Source organism: Pipra filicauda, unplaced genomic scaffold (assembly GCF_003945595.2).
Source record: "Pipra filicauda isolate LSUMZ 115617 unplaced genomic scaffold, ASM394559v2 scaffold81_size6448238_pilon, whole genome shotgun sequence".
NCBI lineage: Eukaryota > Metazoa > Chordata > Aves > Passeriformes > Pipridae > Pipra > Pipra filicauda.
The window spans coordinates 2,690,522-2,715,271 of record NW_024104998.1 but is presented as its reverse complement, the minus strand read 5'-3'; the positions used below and the strand labels follow the sequence as shown (position 1 = coordinate 2,715,271).

The 24,750-nt window shown below is 39.3% G+C and overlaps 1 protein-coding gene across 3 annotated transcripts in view; it reads right to left on the bottom strand.

Moving 5' to 3' along the window:
• The window catches only part of CA8 (carbonic anhydrase 8), a 64,707-nt gene that overhangs the window by 4,834 nt on the left and 35,123 nt on the right, over nt 1-24,750 (bottom strand). Inside the window, exons 8-9 of one of the 3 annotated variants that reach the window (XM_027741687.2) lie at nt 24,350-24,522; nt 11,551-12,213 (exon numbers count right to left, since the gene is read on the bottom strand). In XM_027741687.2, coding sequence (XP_027597488.1) covers nt 24,388-24,522 — 135 coding nt within the window. In that variant the 3' untranslated portion in view covers nt 11,551-12,213; nt 24,350-24,387. Of the gene's footprint in view, nt 1-11,550; nt 12,214-12,243; nt 12,417-24,349; nt 24,523-24,750 lie in introns of those variants that run through there. The other 2 variants (XM_039390431.1, XM_039390430.1) reach the window with 2 other exon arrangements.

Below are 24,750 nucleotides of genomic sequence, written 5' to 3'. Positions count from 1 at the left end.
TATCTTTGTCACTCTCACTGCATCTACAATGAGATTCCTGCATTCCTGTCTGAAGTGGTCAGCACCCTTGCCTTGCTCTTCACTTAAGACCCATCACCTGATCGCAGTGACAGGAAAGATTCTGGATTTATTTTGATCAATTTGTGTCCCTCCTGTTTTCCTTCTCGTATTCTCATTCAACTGCCCCCCTAATTGTATACCTGACCTCCTTTCATCTGATAAAGTTCAAAGTTTAGTGTCACTTCTGACTTCATCTTTGGTAGGGATGGAGCAGCTTTTCCTTAGGTTGCTCTCTTTTGAAGTCTTTGAGGCCAGTGATGCTCTCTTAGACTGCATCTCCATCCTGTGTCTGTCTGAGGCACAAGCACTGGATGTGCCAAGCCTGTAAACCCCTCGAAAGCATGGTCTGACTCCAATGGCCAAACGCAGATCTCAGCAGGCAAGCATCAGGCAATGGAGTTACCTGGTGTGGCAACCATCCACAACAGCTGTCTCTTATCCATGGCTAGTGCCTTGCCCTAAGCTACAGACACCAGCCAGATGTGGGAAGCAGCACTGGCAGTCCCCTTCTCACAGTCAGGCTGACACTGTCACAGCCAGGCTGAGCATGGACAGCTGCTGATGCCTGCCTCTCCTTGATAAGACCAGTGCTTGCCTAAGTGCCCTGTGCTGTGCTAGTGACTATTGGGCTGCCAGCATCAGGGGAGCGGAGGCTTGCTGAGCCAAGCCAAGCAGCCCACTCTGCTCTGCATCACGTCTGCTGGAAAAAGGGAATAAAAAGACTTATCTCCCGGCAAGGTCCAAATGAGTGACTTCTTCTCCTCAGTCCATAGGAGTGTGCCTAAACCCTGTCTCCTAAAAATCAGTTTCACAAAAAGAAAAAAAATCAGCAGAGCCCTCTCCTATCATGCTCCAGGGGTCAGTTGCAAGTAGCAACCAAAAGGCAGCTCAGAGCAATGTCCTAGGTCAAATGTGTCTCACCAGTCTCACCCTACAGCACAGTATGGGTCAGTGTGTTGGGCTAAATATCCTCTGGAAGGAGTGGGTCTCGGGGAGTGCCAAGAGCCATGGCTGTTTCTAAGCTAAGAGGTTTGCTAAGGTTCTGTGTGAAAGTGTGACTCTAGGTACAAATCCCAGGCATGTGCTTCCTAGATGATGTGTTGACTGTGTTGTCCGAACTGTATTACTAGATGCTTCACATATTTTCTGTCATGGGGCCTTGATATCAAAGAATTATGGGAGAGTATAGAACACATTGTGGATTCATGAAGGAAATTTTACAGTCTGTGTCATTCAGGGATGAGGTGAAGTTAACTGAATGATTCTTTCCGGTCTTAATAGCAGGAAGTTCATTACTTTGCTGACATTGGTGTTACTGAGGCTGTAGATAGACAAGATGGTAAACCTGTTTTAAGATGCCTATTACAAGATCAGAAACCCTGTGGCCATATGACACAAAGCACTAAAACAACTTCAGTCTGTCAGTTCTAATTTGTTCCAAATATTTTGAATTCTTAGTACAACTTCAATCTGTCTTGACAGATCAGTTTTTAGCTCATCCTGCCCACTCTAATTTTATGCCGAATACACATCATCTGTTTACCCGTAGTTGGGATAAAGCCTGGCATATATCCATACACTGTACTATGGCTAATTCATCAGAAATATGCCCATACCTCATTCAGATTGGATTTGTACCACGGGCTGATCCAGGAACACACAGGTCTCACACAGTAGAAGCACAGCCCGTGTACGCCCTGTTGACAGAAATGGTATGTGACAGAAAGAATCTAGAAGGAAAGTAAAAGATGTAAAATGTATAAAAGCTGGAGGAAGGCTGATGAACAAAAAGGAATGAGACATGACTTAAAAAAAAAAAAGTTAAAAAAAGCATATGAAACGAAAGATGTGAAAACCACATGCAACACTGCATGTAGTGCAAATACAGTTACACATAGTACCAAACGTAAAGCACTGAGAATACAGACTAAAGGTAACTCAAAACTAGGCAGAAGGCCAATGCAAGCTTCTCAGTTTGATGAAGGAAATAATGGGTGACAATCTGTGGTCCCTTTTATAAAGACCAGGCTTAACAGAGTGAACCTATCTACTTTAGTTTGGGTGATCATAAGTAATTGCAAGTCACTTTGGTCATGCAGTCTGTATTGCACATACAGACTTGAATATATTTTTACCACAGCTCCGAACGAAAGGTTGTATTGCTGTGTACAAACAGGAAGAATGTACTGAGAAAATGGAAGGACTCTATCTGAAGAAGAAGAAAAAAATCTCATTAAAATCTAATGAAAGAAAATTTAAAAGACTAAGGAGATAAAAAGAACCCTCGTGATCTCATTAAATTAGTAATTGAAAAACTCTTGAGAGCAGATTTAACAGAGAGATACCTAACTCTTCCCTTGCTCTAGCCAAATGCCCTCCTCTTACAGGTGCAACTTCTATGGTTTGAGTGACACTTCTGCATGTAGGTGTGCACCACAGCTAAAATGTCAGCGGAAATTTGTTGCTGTGAATCAGACCAGGTTTTGATTCTTTTCTCTCATTCTTCTGGCTGCTAGGGAAAGGGACAGGCATAAGGAAAGTGAGGGGAACAGAGGTATCTTATCACCTGGTCTTTGTTGCCCAAAACTGAATATATTTTGATTCTTCCTTCTTAGAAATTGTTGGGAGATCAGCACTATTAAAAAACTGTAAAATCAATATGCAGCTAAATTTCTTTCTATATGAAAAGATTCCCAAAGTAACACCAGATAACTCTTTTCTAACTGGTTAATTAGCAAGAGGCATGTATTCGAGATCACAAAGTATCTCCTTTTAAGAGATGGTAATGTAACCACATATTATCACCCTTTTCATTTACAGGACAACTGATAGATACTTTCTCAAAAAGCATTCCTTTTTCTTCTCTCTCTCTTTGATAAATAAAAACAACTACACAACAAAATAAAGGTATAATGCAGGTTGGTCTAGAGAGGAACTGAAGGCTAAATGAAAAGAGAAATTTAGCTAATATATCAGAAGTCCTATAAAACATGATTAAAACCGGTTGAAATTTAACATCTCAGTAATTTAGGGTATTCTAACTTAAATAAAACTTCATGGCCATTCAGTAAAATTCTAGAAATGCCAAGAAGGGCACTTTCTTTCCTTGCAGATGGAACAAAGACGCACCTTCCAAGGGCTTCATTGGCTCCTTTACTTTTGAGACCCCAATACTGAACATACTGTGGGCTCTTCTCTCAAGAAAAATAATCTTCCCAAAATAATTTCAGAGGTTTTGTGAATTAAAAAAAAAAAAAGTTCTTGTGCAGAACCGCACAGCTTAGCATTCTCATAAAAGAAGTGGCAATGGCAACTTATTTGTTGTTTCTTCATCTCTTAAAAACAGAAAGAAATTACTCATCACTCTGTCCCTCAGCTTCACAAAGCAGGCTCAGGGGAGACCTTATCGCTCTCTAACGACCTTAAAGGAGGTTTTAGCCAGGTGGGCATCGGTCTCCTCTCCCAGGCAAGCAACAGTAGGATGAAAGGGCACAGTCTTAAGCTGCAGCAGGGGATGTTTAGGTTAAACATAGGAAGAAGTCCTTTACAGAGAGAGTGATTGGGCATTGGAATGGGCTGTCCAGGGAGGTGGTAGAGTCACTGTCCCTGGAGGTATTTAAGAAGAGAGTGGATGTGGCAGTTAGTGCCATGGTCTAGTAGATGACGTGGTGTTAGGACAAAGGTTGGATTCGATGATCTCAAAGGTCTTTTCCAACCTAAATTATCCTGTGATTCTGTGATTCTACAAAATTTGACACTCACTATTACGGACAGTGAAGGGAAGTTTCTGCAGCTTGCAATTTCAAGACACCAATCAGACCTTCCTTCTCTGTATTTATGACCCTCAAATGAAAATGGTATGAAATGAGCTTGCTAGCTCTTTAGTGATTAAAAACAAAGTTAATTGCGATGGAACACTAACCACAGTTGTGGTAATCAACTCTAAAATGAGAATGAATCCTTAATATTAGGTTCAATTCTGTTAATGAGAAGCTGGATTTAGGAATTGTTGCTTGATTAACCAACCAAGAGATGTAACGTATGGAAAGCCTGAACATAATACACCACTCAAAACTGTATTATCAAGTAGCACACAAAAAGTAGCTCTGCAGCCACCCACTGCAGCCACCCACTATTAAATTCATTTGGGAAAGAATGCACACCAGCAAGGGAAGGTGTCAGGTCAGGAGAAGCAAGAGGAGATTGTATTTTGGAACAGCAAAAAAAGCAACCTGATACAGGTATGAAGAGGAGTTTGGAGGAAAGAGAACAGGGTTCAAATTCAAGGATTATAGGATTACAGTTAATCTGCCTCTTTAGTGGTGCCCACTTGAGACACTGTAGGTACTGCTTTGTGTAAACCAGTAATTTTCACAAAACTTCACAAACTTCACTTATTCCCATGAACTCAGATAACAGGGACCTTTGAAGCCGGGTATCTAAACTCAAGCAAAATCTTCTTTCCAGGCACTGGCAAAAACTCTGAAAGTACAGGAATTTTTTTCCCATCCCATTCTTGGCATTTCAGCACAGTGAGCACCTAGGAAGGGCTGCTGACCACTGTGCCATAGGGAAACCCTGTGAGAAAAGTGTTTATGCCAAACACGTATGTAAACATCTGCCATGCAGAGCACACTTAGCCTGGGCTGTCCTGGGGTTCAGGAACAATGTGTCATTGCTCTACAATGATTACAAAGAAAGCACTTGGGGACTACTGTGGGCTTACTGTGCTCACAGCTCAGCTTTATATTCTTGAACAGCTCTGATTCCATTAAAACCAAACAGATAGGCTCCATTTTTCAAGTAAAAAGCAACAAAAAAAGTGTGGCTCCCTTAAGAGTTGAAGTCAAATCAGCACTGGGACTCATGGTGCTCCTCAAAACCACATTGCTGCTAATGGCCCAAACACCATGGAGATCTCTGTTGCAACCACAGTGATGCTGGGAGAGTGGTGCCCTGAGCCATGGGTGTGCCCAGACCCCACTGGGGCCACAGGACTGACTTTGCAGCCACCATAACTCCTGAGAACATCAGTTCTAAGAGTTGAAGTCAAATCAGCACTGGGACTCATGGTGCTCCTCAAAACCACTGATGGCTTTGCTGCTAATGGCCCAAACACCATGGAGATCTCTGTTGCAACCACAGTGATGCTGGGAGAGTGGTGCCCTGAGCCATGGGTGTGCCCAGACCCCACTGGGGCCACAGGACTGACTTTGCAGCCACCATAACTCCTGAGAACATCAGTTCTAAAACCTTGACTTGCTGCTGTTTCTGTTGGGATTACTGCTTCTTCAAGTTGCCATATGACCTGGAATTTGTGATGACTTACGTAGTGGCAATTTGTATTTGATTTCTGGTATTTATTTGTGATTTAATCTGAGTAGATGTGATCTTGACATATGGCTTAATCTACAGTTTACTTTCCAGTTTTAATAGAAACCAGTCTCAATTTTCATACACATAATTTTTCATGAAGAGTATTTCTTTGCCCACAGACACCTCCTTGATGAAGGGGCATAGGTCAGAAAAAAACAGATGTCAAATTATGATACAGAGAGAGACATCTGCAGATACACATTTTCTTTGTTTGCCTTTTATGCTGGGGAACAAACCCTGCCTGAAGCTCTATAGTATGCAGACATCTAGTGGTTGGATAATATAGTGCAATTAAACATCTATACAGGACACCTGTAAAAATTTTGCACCATCACTTCATCATCTGAAGGCCAGATACCTTGGGTCCTGTTGCAAATGGATTCTTTGTCTCTGCAAGACCTTTTTCATTCATTACAACCCTAGTCACAGGTATTTTGAGATGCTCTAGCTTCATGTGTTTCTAGGATTCCATTTTAAATTGCTTGGAACGGGGGTGGTCAAAACATAAAATGCCAAGAAATCAGGAAGGTTCAGAATGCTGCAGAACATCTACTAAATCACAGCCTATAGCTCCACACGGAGACGCATGCTCTTGGTAATCATTACTGGCTTTCTTGACAAGAGCACACAGCTCTCAAGTTTTTTTGTGATTGTTTTCTTATTTTTCTCTTGAGTAAACTTCTCCTTATCTATGTGAATTGCTGTGTTTCTAATCCATGAAAAAATCTTTCAGCTACCTTTGGTTTTCCTTTTTTTTTCTTTTTGCTCAGCCACACATACGATTACACAACTAAAGAGACCAAGCCTTTTTTAAATTATGATTCAAGATAATGAAACTCCAACTGACGCTTCCAATTGACCCATAGTGCATTAAAAACAAACAAACGAACAAACAAAAAACCCCTACTATCTTCACAACATGAGTTTAAACACACATTTTCTAGAGCTGCTTTATACCTGTTATTTAAAATACTGCTGACATGGTGTATCACATGCAGCTGCATGTGTTTCACTGACTTATCATAGCTTTCATCTGTTTCATGCTCACCACTGTCAGATGTTTACATGGGAGGCACTTCAGAAAGCACTGTTTGTAGTGTATATTTATATTAGACCCTAAGGGAGGAAAAGAGTTTATGTCTATGGCAGATCAAGTTGCTTTTTTCTCCATCTCAGACACAAACATCACCTTTAATAATAAGCACAGGAGTTGCTTATGCGCTTGAATCTCCTGCCTTCTTGAGTGCTTCACTATATAAAAGACTGGAGTTTGTGTTATAACTTTATTTTTTTATTGTCTTTCATCTCGGGGGATGTGGTGGGGGTGGGAAAGTAACCCAATACAGGGAATGTGGTGAACAGACAGGGTTTGGGATAAGGACTGCTGTCCAAGGACAAGCAGCCAATTCCCCATCCGTGGTGGGAGAGGAGCAGGAGAGCAGAAGTCTCGGGGAATAAGGCTGGCTAGATGCGGTTTCTGATCACTGATTTGGGTGGCTGTGAGTTAATCAGCTGTTGTTATGCAATCCAGAATGGACCATTTCCAATACAAGCAAGTTGAGATGTAAATAGAGAGGGAATATTTCTAACCACATCCCTGCTAGTGAAAAGGACGCTTAAGGAAGTTTCCTTATGCTGTTTTTGCTTAGTTATCTTTATGCTTTCTTTTTTCTTTGTTATTCAAGACTTAAACAGCTCATTGTGTACTTTATAGGGCAAATTCTTCTCAAGTTTACCTAATATTTCCCTTCTTTTAGCCCACCTTCAGTTGTTTCCCTGTTATCTGGGGAAGAGAGGGCCTCTTTGGATCAAGATGAGGTCAGGCTGTGGGGAAGGCCAAGCAGAAATAAAGAACTGACACTGTCTCTGTAAACAGCATGAGAAGAACAGCAGTGAGAAGGATTTGACTACAACAAACCAAAGAGTCACAAAAAATAACCCAGCACTGAAAAACAAACCTTGACTTAGAAGTCATCATCTCAGCCAATCAGGGAGAAGACTGAAGAGGTGTTCTGACTACTGAGTCAATGCTGGGTTTTTTTAACTTTGCAGATAAGGCTAAGTTAAGGTATAACAAGTTCTCCTGGACAAGACTACATGTGTTGCAGGTCAATATGAAGAGTCTGTCTCTGACTTCTGGGTCTTCTTCTTGTGCCTGGTATCATACAGATAGTCAGCCTGTGATCAGAGAGGAATCCTCACATGATACAGATGAATAATGAATAATGGGGGGGAAGGGAAGGGAACAGGACTTTAACATGAATTAATTAAACAAAGGGAGAAACCCAATCATACAAATACCAACAGTATATGTGAACTGCTGTTGAGATGATGTTAGGCATACAGTCTTTATACTGGAATTTGTTAACTTTAATTAGAAGTTCTACTATTCATTTTAAATTGTTCTTGTTTTAAAAATAGTTCTTCTATGTATAGCATTCTAAAGAGATGAATACACACACAGATGTGTGCTTACAATGGCAGTTACATTTTCATAAATAAATGCGCACCTAAATACTTCCAAACCCCTCAGGAGGGGTTGTAGATGATTCTCCAGCTACCTGACATTTCAGAAGGCTCCACTGCTTTATAAAGGAAGAACACATCTCAAAGCAAGTCATGGCTGATGATACCACCATGAAACCCAACCAAGGAGAAAAAGGCAGGCTGAAATTTGTCTCCCTTCCACAGTTCTCCACCCTTAGAGGGTTTTCCCCTTTTTCTCTACAGCCGTCATTCCCCCTGAAGCTCCCCTCATTTCTACAAGGAAGGAAATTTCTCTTCATTCTCATAGGAGTTGATGTGACAACCATGAAAGAATTAATTTGCACTAGGCCATTACTGCACCAGTGCTGTGCCCACCAGTCAAACTCAATGAAGGTGATTCTGACCTTATGGCAGCTGCACTCTGGCAGGGTCTGGGAAACACTGATATCTATGACTTCTTGTGAAGCTGCATGTGCATGGATGTCCTCTCCTCACTCCTTCTCCAGTCTCAGAAAAATTCAGCTGAAATTTCTCAGTAAAATTATTTTTTTCTTTATGTTGCCTTGTTGTTAAGCACTTTTAACGCTTCAGCAACAGTAGTCTTCAATTACCATCTGAGATTAGGAACACCGATGAATCAACCTTTAGGAGGCAGACAGGGGTGCTGGCCAGAGACCACTCTTATTTCCTCTTAGAATTAGTGTCCTAGCTCACACCTGTTTCCATACACAACCACTATACCATGCTTGCCAATATAATGTCTGGGATGGAGCCTATCCTTTAACCCACAGTAATTTATGCCTGGTTACCTCCCAGGTGTATTTTGGGAGTAGGTCTAGAATTCATTATTGCTCCACCTATGCCTTCATTTTCACACAAAAGAAAGGTGGGAGCCAGGGCAGAATGCAGGTTTAGGGAGGTATGGTACTGTCTAAGAAGCAGCTCCTCTGGTATGAAAAAATGGGAGCCCATGGTCACAGCCCAGAGTGCAAAGCGCATCGCGCTATGGTCTGAAGTCAAGCTAAGAGTTTAAAGCCTCTGTGTTTTTCTGGGAGCTTCAGAAAACTGCAGAGGAATCCAAAGAACATGTTGCCTGCAGAAGAAAGATCATCAACAGCAGACATCCTGCCCCAACTCACCTGCCTTCTCCCAAGAGCTGGATTTCTTCCTTTACCCAATACCTTCCTACAGTTTACCAGAAGCCTGTGGAGTCAGCTTTTGCCTGATGAGTCACATAGCTGCTTTTAAGTATTATGTCATTGATTTCTTGATCAACAAGAGTCTAACTGCTCAATGTCTCTTGGAAAGTTACAATTCACACTTCTAATAAATCTTTAAAATTATGTGGAGCATTATGTAAATTAATATTTACCTTTAAAAATACTTCTAGACAGCAACTGGATTCAGAATTTTAGCAGCTATAGACTTGAAGAGGAAGTTACTAATTTAGGGCCTTAAACTACCTCAGAACACCTTTATCAGTCTTTATGATTTCTTAAAAAATTTAATACAAAGGCAGGCATGTGGAACTCTAATTGGAGAGCAGCAGAGCCTTGTCACACTCAATAAAACCTCTCATGGGTGCAGTGTAACTGAAGTAATACACTGAGAACCCTTTCTGCAAATTCCTCCCTATGGATTCCTACCAAAACCAGAAAGAATAATTTGATTCTTCCCAACACACCACGAATGTGGGTTGACCAATCTTTAATTAGAATGGCTGTGTTTTGTGAATGAATTTGTTGTTATAATTAGATCTAGTTCTTAAGAAAAGATGCAGTTATAAGTATTTCTACCGATTTTTTTTCTTTTGAAGCCAACCCTAGAAAAAAAAAAAGCCTGACAAATGTTGAGACAAATTTACTAACCTCAATTCCTCAGTAGTAGTATTTATATGACTAGAAGTTCACTGCACAAGGCAGTGCTTGAAAGAACAGCAAACAGAGGAAGAGAGCACAGGAAAGGGAAATAATGGACTTTTTGGTGGAGACATTACATCATTTGCTTTGCAATGTATCCGTATTTCACAGCCAAAATAATATCAGCCAGCTCCAAGATAAGGAATGTATTTATTTAGAGAATAGTTCAGATTTCATCATAATGTCAATATTTGCCATATTACTACTATAGTTCCTGTCACTTAACACTCAGTAGTTAATAATAAGTTGCGTGGAAAAGGACAAGACCTTCTGAATGAGCTGTGGATATAACTTGAGAATTATCAGGTTCAGAACATGGTTCACTGCACTTTTGGAGGGTTCTCTTGTTGCTGAGTGAAAGAAGACAAGAACAGGTCTTCAGCTGGCAGAAATCAGTTGACTTCCACCTCATATAGCTTTGTTTCATTTTACCAAGATTTTAGTACCAAACCTGATAACTAGAACAAATTATCAGGCTCCTGTCCAAAACTGCAGACAGCCCAGCCTAGCCATTCCAGGCCATTGCAGAAGAGATTTCTCCCTGCCCTGTGGTACAATGTGGATCAGTGGGAGGCCAGGCTCTGGTGATCAGTGAGTTGGTGTTGGGCTCTGTCTGTGGTTGCCTGGGGAGTCCTTGCTGAAGGCAGAGGGGAAGCAGCCACTGAAGTTGCTACATCCACATGCTGGGAACACTGGAGGTGGGAAGTGTGGTTTTGGACAGCACTGAAACCTTGAATTCACTGACTAGATATTTGGGTCATATTTCATTAAATGTGGGCAGAAGATGGAGAGGGACTCCTTAAACACAACACTAAGAAATACAAGTTTCTATAGGCCCAAGGAGCAATGTACCAATTGCTGCTCTGCTAAGCCCAAAATAAACAGATGACCTCATGGTGGGCTGCTTGCTGTACATTTTCTATGCGTTTATTGCAATGCATGCTGCCAAGGGGTACCTCCAAAGGAAGTACACGTTTCTGCAGTACACCCAGTTATGAACACAGTGAGTGCTCAGCAGTATTTGCTCCCCCTCACTCAGCTCACATGGTGTGTAGGTTTGTACTACAGTTACTGTTGCCCCTAAAGTACACATAAATGACTCAGAGAGTTCGTAACTCATTATTCAGCAGCAGCTCTGCCCATAACCCTTGACAAGGTGGATTAAGGATGCCTTCTGGCACTGCATTTACCATTGCCTGGGGATGACTTTGTGATTGATGATTGATCTGCTCCCATGGAGTAACCTCCCCTTTGTGAACCCTCAGTCTGCATCTTCATTGTGCTGCACCCTGGAGCTTGCCCTCTGTGCCTCTGGGGTTCTTCCACTCACAGAGGTCTCTGCATAAACCTGCCCACTCATGCTAGTACAGCAGACCTCACTAATAGCTATGGTGATAAAAGCTACTGCCCCCCATATTACTGACTTTGTCCTTCAGATCTTGGTGTTTTGTAGCAATTAGAAGTTATGAGCTTGACTACCTAGTTTAGACTGCCACTCCCTTATCTTCTCTGTCAGGTAAATCATGTGTGGCCCAGCATTGCAATCCCCATGCTGTGCAGGGAGCCCAGAACATGCAGAGTAGGTCCCAGACTGCCATCCTCAGCAATGTAAAGAATAAATGGAACTGTCATAATTCACAGGAGAACAAAGGCTGATAATTTTCTGCCTGAACTGAACACTCCTTTCAAAGTTCCATGACCCACCAAGTAGAAAATAATCCAGACAATTCTGTTTATTGTTATATTCCTTAGTTCCAAACTGTCCTTTATTTCAGTACGGTTCCTAGTAATGCAAATGTCATTCAGCTTTATTCAGATAAACCATGTTAAGTGTATATGTTTGGCAGAGGAGTGCTCCTTTCTGCCAAAAAAATAAATCTGAATTTGTATATTACTCTTTATGAACAAACAATGTTTTTCTTAGCTTTATAGAATGCACCTCCCCTCTACAGAAAGGATGGTTACTGACAGAAGAAGAAATGATATGGAATAAAATTAAATCTAATATTCAAAACAATAATGAGTATTTCTACATAGTAGCATTCATACCAAGCTTAAAATCAGCACTACTTGGATCATAGATGACTATTTAATGCAATGGCAAAGTAACTATAAAAGCAATTATAACTACCATTTAAAAATAATTAACAGTGAGAATTGGAAGATTTAATGTGTTTTCTTCTTTTAATGTGCAGCCCCATTCACAGAATTTCACTGGACCATGTGGACAGACCAACTGTCACAGCCGTCTATCAAGGCTGAATTAGATGAAGACAAACAATACAGGCTTTGTGATTCAACTGAAGCAGCAGCCTCAGAAAGTTTCCATTTCTCATCTGCAGGCACTGTGGGAGCATTGTCTTCCCCCTCTCTGAAAAGAGAATGGAACAATTACGTTACTGACATTCCTCCACAGTGGGTCTGAAAGACTGTTTATGTCCAGCCAGGGAGACAGGGAAAACTAAAAGCTGGGATTTCATGACAGCAGGTGGGAGCAGTTTCAGGGTATATACTTTCGTGACATAATGGTCCTGATTCTTCTCTTTCAGGGTAAAGCCATTGCTGGAAGATTTACTAGCAGTGGAGGAAATAGTAGTAAAAATGCAAAGTTAAATGCAATGGTAAAATTATTAATTCAAACCAAAGTTCTACAACTGACTTACTGAATCAATCTGGTAATTGATTCTAACATGGTGTGAATGGCAGTAAACTAGAAAGAAAAATACAGCAGTCACAGAGAATTTTTTACCATTTACTATTTTAGAGGCCCTACCAAGTGAAGTGCTGAGTACCCAGCTCTTATGGAAGTCAGGTGGGCTCAGGAGACAGAAAGCAATCACCCAATTTGTTCTAATAGCAATAATATTCTTACTCATTAGCAGCAGGGATTAATCAGTACTCAATTCCATGCAAACACATATTCATGTGCTCTGGCATAACCTTAAGAAATCAGCTGCTCAGGTTGCCCCAATGCTCTCAGTTCAGAGGCAGTGCCAAACCATTTCATTCTGTTATACTAATAATCTCCTTTTTTTTTCCCCGAGGTTATTTTAGTGCTAACTATAACTCAGTTCATACACACAAACAATCTGTAAGTCCTTTGGTGCAAATGATCACCTGGGGCTACAAGGAAGAGTCAACACATTTTAAAGAGTTCCCACTCTTTTACTTAAAGAGGAAGGGAGAGTAGAGGCTGCCAGCCACCATCAGCACTGCTAAGAAGTCAATCTTGCCTACACAGAGACAATCTGTGTCATGATTTGCATGTGCTCCCTGGTTGTCATTCAAGATCTCCCCAAAAAAGTGGTCTGGCAGCAACATCATTTAATGGTCCACTAGAAGAACTTTCTACAAGCTGCCTTCTAAGGGAGGCTGTAAGTCCTTCACGCAGCAGCTGGTTTTAGCCACGGTTACACTCTACATAATAGCACAGAGGATTCTCAGTCCTTCCTGGGGTTTGATATGATGGCATAACATAAAAAAACCCAAATAATAATAACAAGTTATTCTTCATCTCTGAAAAACTCTTGGAATGTTTTTCAGTGGGATGCTGATACAATGAACCAACCCACTCACTGAAGTGAACAGAAGGCTTCCATTTGCAAGGTCAGCAGGTACTGGATCAGTGACTAAGACCGAAAAATCTGAGCAAGAAAGCTTGAAAGAAGCCAGTACCTTTGTGTTCTTAAGGTTCCATACAGGCAAACTAATGCTGTGACACAATGACACTTTCTCAATCTCAATTAGTGCTAAACTAATTAAGAAAACTGTTTTATACACTGCAGTGAGTAGTATCTCGCTTCTTTCTTGGATAATCCCTAGTGTGATGTAAGGGTGATTGAGTATCTAATTACTCCTTAATTGAATGCACATTTTGTACATTTTTAGCTAGTTCAAGCTTAATGCTTTTAGTCCAAAAGTCAAAGCCAGTGAAATTAAGTTGAACTGGGATTGGGGCAGCTATTGTATTAATGGATTACTTTTGGAAAGGAGCCTAATTACAAGCCAGTCCAAAGATTTCAGATACGTTCAATATAGAAACACTTAATATATTGTCTGACAAAAGACTGATTCTATATATTGTTATTCATGTTTACCGTTTATTCTTGTTTCACAGTAATTTTTCTACCATGCTAAATAAATAGCACTATTCCATAATATATATGGTCAAGTGACACACTACTCAGGCTAAAGGTTTATGTAGATATGAAGATATCTGCTCCTCTTACTCTGTTGAAAAGTTTTTGGAAATGCAATATTTGAGCTACAATTGTACAAATGAGCGTGTGTATTATAGTCAGAAAATTGCCTAGAAGCCTTGCTTGTTTATAAATTATATTTCTGCCCCTGAAATTTCCTTTTCTTGGGTTGAGTACTACATATATTGAGTCCCACTGCTTCCAGTGAAGTCCTCTACAGATAAGAAAACCATTACCAAAGAAAACCTTTCAGGATCAGTGCCATGAAGTGTAAATACCTGCAAAGTCTGAGAGCTGTTATCACAATACCCGTGGTTAAAAAAAAAAAAATATTAACAAGGTCAATCTAAACTCAGAAATCAATGTCAGAACGTAAAAAAAAAATTGTTTCCAAGATTTATATCTAATTCTTTCATATAATAATTTAAAGTACCTATATTCCTCACAGAGGAAATTTTCTTGTACAAAACTAGGAAAAATGCAACACTATAAATTTTATCTCAGAAACAAGGAGCAGAAGCAGGAGCAAAAATAAAGCCAAGCTGGTATATTTTTAAGAACCAAAGGTCCCAATGTTCCTACAGCAATAGAGAGAACTTATTTAAAAGAGAAGATATAAGAAAACTTCAGTGAAAAGGATTATTTTTCAAAGTCTTCCGAAAGTGTTGAGAAAGTGCAAATAAAGAGACTATGGACAACTTAAATATCACGGCCACAATAATACGTCTTTCCATCTGATAAGGAGGAAGTAAGATGGCCCACTGCAGTAGCCTTAGGTCAAGATCACTACACAAGATCAAAAACTTTACTCTGCTACTTAAAAGTAGTCAATCTGCTTTTTGGAGATCTATTCCACCTATTTTGTCTAATCATATTCCTTATCATAATTGTTCACACAATGTCTCTATGTTGTTTCCTTACAAAAGGATCTTGCCTTCTACTCCTTAACACTATGACAAATCAAAAAGTATAAGAGTTTAAAAAAATCAAAAGAAATGGGTGGCAAACCCCATTTGGTACTGAACTAAACATTGCCATTACCCTATACCTTCCTAAAAACAGCACCTGCTAGTACCGTCAGGCATGGATTCAGAGTGTCTTAGAAAAGAGGACTGACTACTTCTGAAATCTTATCATTCCTGAAATGCTTTGCATTTCTTCCAAGAAAAGGTCACGATTTATTGAGTCTACATCAAGTTCTGTGGGCGCTTAACTACATCTATCTAACTAAAATGTACCTTTGTCTTGAGCTCTGGAGATGCATTAATAAAATCTTTTAAATTAAAGTTTTTCTCTGTAGCACTGCTCTGTCATAAATGCTGGTGTTATTCCTGAAATATTGCTAACAACAGTCACTGCTGGCATTCTCTTCCTTGAGTGGTAATTATCACTTGCAAAAAACATTTTCAGTAACCTAAATAACTTGGTAGTTTATCTTTGCTATTTATTTTCAAAACATGGTTGTCCGCTTAGCAAGAGTTTGTTTGCATACTGTTCATTGCATTGTCTTCATCCATATGAAATAATGAGAATTAAAACTTCCAATAAGAGTAAGGACATCTGCCTACCTGGATCTTCAGTTTCAATGTAGGAGTAATGTTCTGCTTAAAACTCCCTGTGTGATTTCATACAGGTAAAACATAGTGAACTCCCAGTGCCAAACATGTATTACATTACTGACGGAGGAAAGCATATTGCAGGCTTTCTTCTCTGACTTGGTCATACATATGTACCTTGACACTCTTCTAATACCCTTGACATTACGTTTCACATGCACTAATCTCTTTCTCTAGAAATGGATGAAGCTTTATCAAAGATGATTTAAGCTTCCTACTACTTTGCCTCACCACTAATTCAAAGCTTTTTTTACCATATGTGAAAATAACATACCATAGTTTCAGTGTGTGCTCAGACTCTAACTTGTGTGTTTTGGCTGCCAATAAGCATGTCATGAGGGTGTTTTTTATGACAGGCAGTCCTGGCTACATTATCAGTTCCCAAGTAGCAGTGTACAAACCAAACATGGTTTATGGTAAGCAGCTGGAAATTATATTCTCACAACTCATTTTGCAAAAAGCTGATGAAACAGTGAATTGTGAACAGCAACAAATATGTGATGCTCATAGAGACCCACAGGTCATAAAGTTTGGGAGCCCTTGTCAGCATGAATTTTCTAAAGCATAAGCAGAGATCTGACTCCTAGGCTACCTAATAACATTTTAGCTTTGAAAAGGAAGGACAGTAACATCTGTCTTCTTTGCTTCTTCTTTACATGCTTAGGGATTTTGACCATTTTCCATTCCTCCACAATTTGTGTATTTCTAACAAGAGCTCAGTAAGGAACTGAACAACGACAATTCCAATATGATACTAACTCTGGAAACACTACAACTCAGAATGGTTTTGTTCCTCATTTAGGGTTTGATCATTCCCTACACTGATGCTCTGGCCTGAACACAGCATAAATACGCACTACACCAGTGACTAGTCTATGACTCTTGGCTGCCTCTGGCTACCAAGTCCGTACATTCTGGCCCCTGTGTCAGAGGTATGTTACACAAGCAACAAAAGTTTTTTCTACTCACTAATTTGAATCATAGCAGTGGAGGAAAAATTATGTTGACATCACAGGGTTCACTTACAATTTCAGTACACATCCTATTCCCTGCTATTACAATGAAGTAGTGGAAAACAACCTGAAAAGGCAGCATCTTCAAGCCATTCCTGGAGCTTTTGGTTGCCTGAATGCTCCAAAATTTTTGGTTTGTTTCCATAGGCCTCTAGAGGATTAAGGTCCGTAGCTCACAAGCCAAAGGTGCTTGGCCCTCTGACTTACAGTCATGCACTCAAGCATAAACACGTTCTCAAGTACTCTGAAGTGGCAGTGGAGTGTTGGGCACTATACATAAGATCTTAAACACAGAAGAACAATTATTAGTTTTGTTGATAACATGAAGTTCAGTTTCTTTCAAAGACTGAAACTTAACAATTAAACCAACCACCTTTCAAGCACAAACTCTAAACTCATGAAGACAAACAATGACCAATAAAAAGTCACTCACTGAGAATCAGCATAAATACTCACATTTCATCAAATCTAGGAAATTAGTGTTTGCATTTCTAAAGAACTACTGTTGATAATCTTTGTGTTCAGTTGTTTTGTTTTTTTTTTTTAAACAGGAAAAAGATAAGAACAGTCATAATAACCTAATGATGCATGGCTGCTTAAAGCTCACTCCAGCTCTGGATCTACACAATAGGAAAGGATAAAATCCCCAAGTGTTAGAACTTCTGCAGAGTAACTTCTTTGCGAACTTCACAAACTGCAAATGCTACTAGTAAACTGAGAGTAAAGACACGTAGATAGGTAATGTAAATGCCCATCAAAATATAAAGTTCACTGAGATCTGCTTAAACAAAGAAACGCAGACCATAGCATTGCATCACACTTTCCATTTCTCAGAGGCACGAGGCAGCTCCACAGCTCCCTCTGTGTTTGAATGTCCCTTCATATTCTACAGTGTTACCATACAGTTTGCAATTCCAGAGAGGGGAGTGCACCACTACCTTTTTAGTACTAGCTCGTTCCCACTGGCAACACTGATCCCTCTTCAACGTCCTATGGAAAGGGCAACACAGTTTTGTTGCCACAAGAGCTGCTTAGCATCTTCAAAAGCAAGTAATTTGCACTATCCGCTCACTAAATGCATCAGTTACAGTCATCACATTTCCCTCTCTCCTTGCTGTGAAACTACTGTTATGCTAATTTCTGCTTGTCTGCTCATCTCATTATCATCCAGAAAGTTTCCGGGAGAATTGGGCATGCAGTCTCTGTTCCTCCCGCTCTAAATTACTCCTTCCTGTTCCTCAGGCCTAGCACAATCTTGCTATTTTAATTATGCGGTTTTTTTTCTTCTAATCTTGAATGTACAACTAGGAAAATGGTAATTATATTAAGAATGTTTTTAATCTGAACTAATTTCTGCTATCATAATTTACAGGACATTGGATAAACTTGCAATCTGAGGTCTACCAAATATGAATGCGCATGTATGAATGTATATATAAAAACTGATGCTTTTTCAGATGTTTCTGACTCAGTCACGAACAAAAATGTTCAGGAGAACTGCAGTAATATATAGAATTAGACTGAATAGGTATAAGCCATCATCACACTTGGAGAATAATTCTTTATCTATGAATATAAAATAAATTGTGTCTGAGATAGAGACTTCTGAGACAACACACTGGAGATCAAATTGTTATTTATTAATTATACTCAGTGGAAACCAAATTAAAGTTTATTACTTTTTTAAAAAAGTATTCTTTAAGTATTATTTTAGCAAATTATTTTTTAGAAAAAGCTCTTACTGTCTTCTGTTGAAAGGATCTCATGCATTTCAATGACTTCTGTAGCAGGAACTTATTTGATCTCCTCTTAGTAAATAGGAGCAATACCACTTATCTACTCTGTGCACGGAATCATGCATATACACTCTGATTCATACATGAATAAAGACATGTAAGCATGCCAACCTGAGTTCAGTATCATTACAAATTCAAGTTGATATTCAAGTGTTTGAAATCAGGGATCTTGCTTATTCACAGATAAAGTTGTTCCACTGAGGTAAAGAGGAGAAAGGCATGTCTATCAATCAGTTACATGTAAACGAATAAGGATTAAAGAGGGGATGAAACATCCACTGGAAACCACAGATGACACCATTTTCAGCGAAGAACGCCATACTAGAAAAGTACTTATCCATTAGGAAAGGTGGTAAGCCCCAAAATAACAGTCTGCTGGAAAACTCACAATTCACATATTGAGAAACAGTCAGACAGACATCAAATCAGCAAAAAAAAAAAAATAACCTCTGATGAAATGGAAGATTCAAGGGTTTTCTTATTTCATTTTTAGAAGTGGTAGCATTTGTTGTCCCCATTGTAAAGCTTTGCTGTATAAGAATTATAAAGCTTTTTTCCAAGATCATCTGAAAATGTCAAGAAATATCTTGGTGCCCATAGCAAGGGCTCTGAGTCAAGCAGGAAGTATGAAAAAAATTAGTGTTAACACTGAGGAAGTCACAATGTTATCCTTTCTCTTTTATTTCAGAAAAGGATCTGGGAGCCCTGGCAAACAAGTTCTACGTGTGCGTGTGTCAGTAACGCAACCAGGCAACAATAAAGGCCAACAGCCTCCTGGGCTGCACCAGAAGCATTGCCAGCAGGGGGAGGGAAATGATCCTTCACTTCTACATCTAGAGCATAGGGTCCAGTTCTGGGTTCCCCAGTTCAAAAGAAACATGGACATACTGGAGACCAGCAATGGGTCACAAAGATGATTAAGCAATTGGAATACCTGTCATAAAAGGATAGCTGAGAGCTGGGACTGTCTAGCCCAGAAAAGATGTTTCAACAGGGATTTTATCAGCCTATATAAACACTTTATGAGAACAAAAAGATGGCACCAGACTCTTCAACTGCATCCAGTAAAAGGAGAAATCCAATAGGTACAAACTGAAATACTGGAAATTTCATTTAAGATTAAGAACCTTTTCCCCTGCAAGAGTGGTCAAACACAGGGACAAGTTGCTTAAAGAGATTGAGTTTTCATCCTCATGATATTCAACACCTAGCTGCACATAGCCCTGACAGCCCACTGTAGTTAACACTGCTTTGAGCAGAGGATCAAACCAGTAGATCTCTGGAGGCACCTTCCAATCACATCTATTCTGTTATTCTGGAAAAAACTTTCTGTTATTCTTGAAAAACTATTCTGTTAATGTTCTTCACTATCTGAAAGCAAATCTGTACTGAGATTTCCCTCCAAACTCCTTTAACACCTGACTGGTTCTTTCACTACTGGACATTATGTTAAAAGGTTAGAAATTTAAAAAAATAATTTTTCAAAAGAAACTTATGTGAAAACTGTGACAACTGCAGGAGAGGACAGATGTAAAGGCCGTATAATTGGACGTAAATGGGATGCATTTCAAAAACACCCACACAACAGAGTCCGAAAACTCATTAACTCCAGGCTATAGAAGAGAGATCTGTTTTTAGCAACAAAGCAGAGCCAAAAGAGGCCAATCAGATAGCAGCAAACTTATTCTAAAGCTGATTGGGTTAAAGAGAGCAGAGAAGCTACAGAGTTCTACCTGTTTTGTCCTCCTGAAGGCTCCCTTTAGAGCCTGGACAAACTTTTTTTTAGTACTGGAAAGGAGTATTTTGAGATCTGAGTTTTCCCATGCTGCAGGAAAATTAAAAAAAAAAAATCAGTTCTTTCCCTGAGATTGCACACCATGATATTCCATGTTTGTGTCAACTCTGCCTCTAATTCAACAAACTAGAACAATTTACATCAAAGACCAACATATGCCATTTGATCATAAGCCACAAAGGGTTCAGTTTTGTCAAGGTTTAAATCAAGACTGAAGAGCAGATGTTCTGAAGCTTTGGGAGCATGGTGTGTGTAGAGCCTGCATTCTGATTCAGTCAAAACTAATTAGACCTTTCAAACAACCTCTTTCTCCTCCTGTGTATATAACACTTCTGGAAACATTTGTCTCCTCCTTTCCCTGACAGAGTGACAAGGTCATGGCAAACCAATGTTCCTCAAGGTTCTTCAAGTGAATGTACCACACTGGTTTGAAATAAAAAAAAAACATTGAAAACCTCACTGATAGGTGCTCCCACAGCCTTGGCAGAGGGACATTGTGTCATAAAAGAAGCCCACCAGTGTGTTTGTAATTATAATATTCAAGACATATCAGAGGTTTAAAATATAAGGTAATCTTCTCTTTGAAAGGAAAAAATGTTCCTCTTGAATCATGAGGTAGATGCTGTCTTGCAAACTATTACTTCCCCATCTGCTACTGAGTCTTCATAGCAATACTCAGCTGATGTCCCTTAAGCAGTCCCAGCTTAAGGGACTTCCTTCATTCCTATGAAGGAAGGTGTCTTCTCTGAGAGTGTCTGAGGTCTCTGTGAGGAGCTACTGTTCCTCAACACCTTGCTCCTGGAGAGGTGTGAAGAAATTACTACAAAGTAAGTAGGGTTGTTTTCTTCCCTTTCTGCCTCTTTGTATAGAATAAAGGTGAACAATGCCATGCGATTTCTTTTTACACTTCATTTTTTTCAGCTCTCCAAACACAACAGCAAGGATATATAATGAAACATTGATTGATTCAGTGCTATTTGTACTGATGTACCCAAAACTAAGAAGACCTGGCCAAATGAATTTTGGATAAATAATTCAATCAGGTGTAGAAAGATAAGCACCATTTCTTCTGTGAGTTACACAATGCCAGGAGTCACAGCTCTTCCTCAGTGCTTGAGAGTCCACAATTAGCATAGCCCTAGAGTGAGGACTGTTATTTTATATTAAAAATTCCATCATTTGTGAATTAAAGCTGCAGATTATTTTGTGAAGCACAGCCAAGATAAATCTTATTATATAGAACAAATCTTTATAAGTATTGACAAATGTAATAAAATTTCAAACATGAAAGCAAAAGGGAAATTTTTACATTTCAATTCCAGCTTGGTAAAAGAAAGTCTTTCATGCTTAAAATTCAAACTCAGTGTGTCAAGTAATTTCACCGTTACAGACTTGAATTACCTGCACTGGCCTGAGGGCATTATTCACTCTCTGAGAAAAATTGTACTTTAATATTGCTATGATTTTCCCAAGTAATTTTTATGCAGAAGCTGGGATGAATTTGAAACATCCATTTCAAGATTAAAGTGACAACATTTGGTGACTGCAGAGAACCATGTAATTGAGAATTGGGCTTAGGGATGTGCTCAAAATTAAATATGGGAATGAGAAAATATTTTTTAAAAAGTATCAAGATTTTGCTTTATTTGTTTAACTTTTAGGATGCAGATATTAAATAAGGTTATAAAATACAAATAAACACTTACTTCAAAAATGTTTAGATGCATACACTATACTGAATACTTATGCTGTATGGAAAGACCATGAAATTGTTGGTCACTGTCCCAGCTCATTTAATAATTTCTATCCTATGCAGAAGGGAGGATAATTTTCCCATTTGGTTTTAATGGATCCATTTTTTGGAAGCACAGAATTATCAATCTCTTTTACAGATTATCTTCTGTGTGATTATTTATTAACTTCATATCAAGTTGGGACCCAGAGAATGCTCTGAAGAGGCTTAACTCCAAAACAGAGCATATGAACCAAGTTCCACCATTGATCTAGAAAGGGCAAGAATTTAATGTACAAATACATGTTCTTACCCAGAAGTGTTTATCAATAAGCTTTCAGCAGCATGCTTCCAAGTGAAACTCCGGATGAATTGATTATTTTGTAACTTTGAAGAAATGTGCAGTTAGAAAATCTGATGCTCTTATATAATGGATTCCAACAGTAAATAGGGTAATGGGGAATACTCAATATTTTGATCATTTAAATAAAGTTTATTGTAGACAGTAGATGAAAAATTTTACTATGCTAAAAAGCAGTATGACTTGACAAAGGAAGCAATAGAACAGATTCATTCTTTTCTTGAAGACATCCCAGATTTGCTGTCTTACTATTTGTATCAAGGTGGGACCATTTTATTTCAAAATCAACCATAAATGCTGGTGCCTTGACTTACTACTTTCAAGGTAACTATTTGTCTTAGAATCATAGAATCGTTTAGTTTAGAAAAGATCTCTAAGATCGTGTCCAACCATCAACCCAGCATTGCGAGGTCCACCACTAAACCATGTCCCTCAGTGTCACATCTACGTGACTTTTAAATGCCTTCAGGGATGGTGACTCAAACACTTCCCTGGGCTTTAACTCTCTAAGAATCTCATTGCCAGGTTTTTCATTATAGTAAAACATTGATTAACTGAGTATAATGAGGTTTAGGAGTAACTGTTGAGCATTGAGGGAATTTATTTTGTAACTGATAGAGGCTGGGGGAACATGACATGGGAGCTTTTCATAACTGAAGCAGGGTTAATGTAGGTTCACATGCATATTAGCTCTTATGTCATCCTTAAATTATTGCTCTATGAGCCAATGAAGGCTGAAAAGAAGCAGCAACTACTCTGATGAATGAAATAAGAAAAATTAGCCATAAGAGAAGTTAATTAGTTTCCTCTTGTATCTTCACTAGAGTTGCCCAAGATTCAGTCTTGAGGAAAAAACAGCATTGTAAAGCAGGGAGAAGAGATTTTTTTTTTTAAAACAGAAAGAAAAAAAGAAAAAAAAAAAAAAAAAAAAGCCTCCTTCGAGAATTAAAGGTCTCCTTCCAGACCTACTACCCTGTTTTTTAAGAGATAAGACTGGGAAGATCCACCAATGACTGGTCTTCTAAAAACACAGCAAGAAATCAACCAGTAAACCTCAGTAACTGGGGAATTATACCCCATAACCTACACATACTGTGCTCTTCCTACCTGCAGGAGAAATTTAAAGCCACAAGAAGTAATTGTGACATAACTGTGTGTGGTGATTCACTGCCTACTGAAGTCAATACAAATATTTCAGTACATTAAATCACTTAATAGAGTCCAGCTACTAAAGAACCTAATAGTAACCTGTGCTGGTTCGGACTGGGATAGAGTTAATAGTCTTCACAGCAGCCAGTATAGGGCTCTGTTTTGCATTTGTATTGATAACACAGGGATGTTTTAGTTACTGCTGAGCAGGGCTTTCACAGCATCAAGGCCTTTTCTGCTTCTCATCCCACCCACCAGCAAGCAGGTTGGGAGTGCACAAGGAGTTGGGAGGGGACACAGCTGGGACAGCTGACCCCAGCTGACCCAAGGGTTATTCTGTACCATGTGGAAACCTGCTCAGCACGTAGGTGTAGGGGAAGAAGAAAGAAGGGAGGGACATTTGGAGCAATAGCGTTTGTTTTCCCAAGTTACCATAACTTGGGATGGAACCTGGCTCCTGGAGACAGCTGAATATCTGCCTGACTATGGGAAGTAGTGAATTAATTCCTTGTTTTGTTTTGCTTGCATGCATGGCTTTTGCTTTACCTACTAAACTGTCAACCCACAAGTTCTCTCACTTTTACCCTCCTTATTTTCTTCCCCATCCCAACAATGGAGAGTGAGCAAGGAGCTCGTAGGGCTTGATTGTGAGCTGGGGTTAAACCATGACATAACCAGACTATTATACCACAGGATAAACCAGAACATTACACTGTCAAAATTTACAGTTGTGACAATGTATCATAACATTACTTAAAATTAATTCAGCAAGTTTTCTCCTTTTCCTAAATCTCCTCTATGAAAATAGTTTCAGATTTTCAATTTTTCCACTAAGTTTTTACTTACCTGACTAAAGATTTCCTATTGTTGTTCTTACTCTTCTGCTACTGAAATGCAGCCCTGATAATTCTATCACTAAGTGGCTGAGTTGGTCTGAAGTTATCTCCTAGGATTCCATCAGAGCCCTCTAAAAGTTCAGCACCTTTAACATGTGTCCTCAGTCTTCGAAATTCTTCTATCTGAAAGACATAAAACCAGACATGAAGCTGAGACACATTCTTCACTATGGGACTAATGATCAAAATCAGCCTTGTCCAGTCCATTCTGCAGCTTTGAAAATGGGAGTGTTACCATATATTAGGGTCAATATACATTAATAACATTTAAAAATAGTTGTCAGCACTTCTTTTAGGATCTATGACTTTCTTAGCCATTGCAGGTTACATCCTATGAATCAACCTTACAGT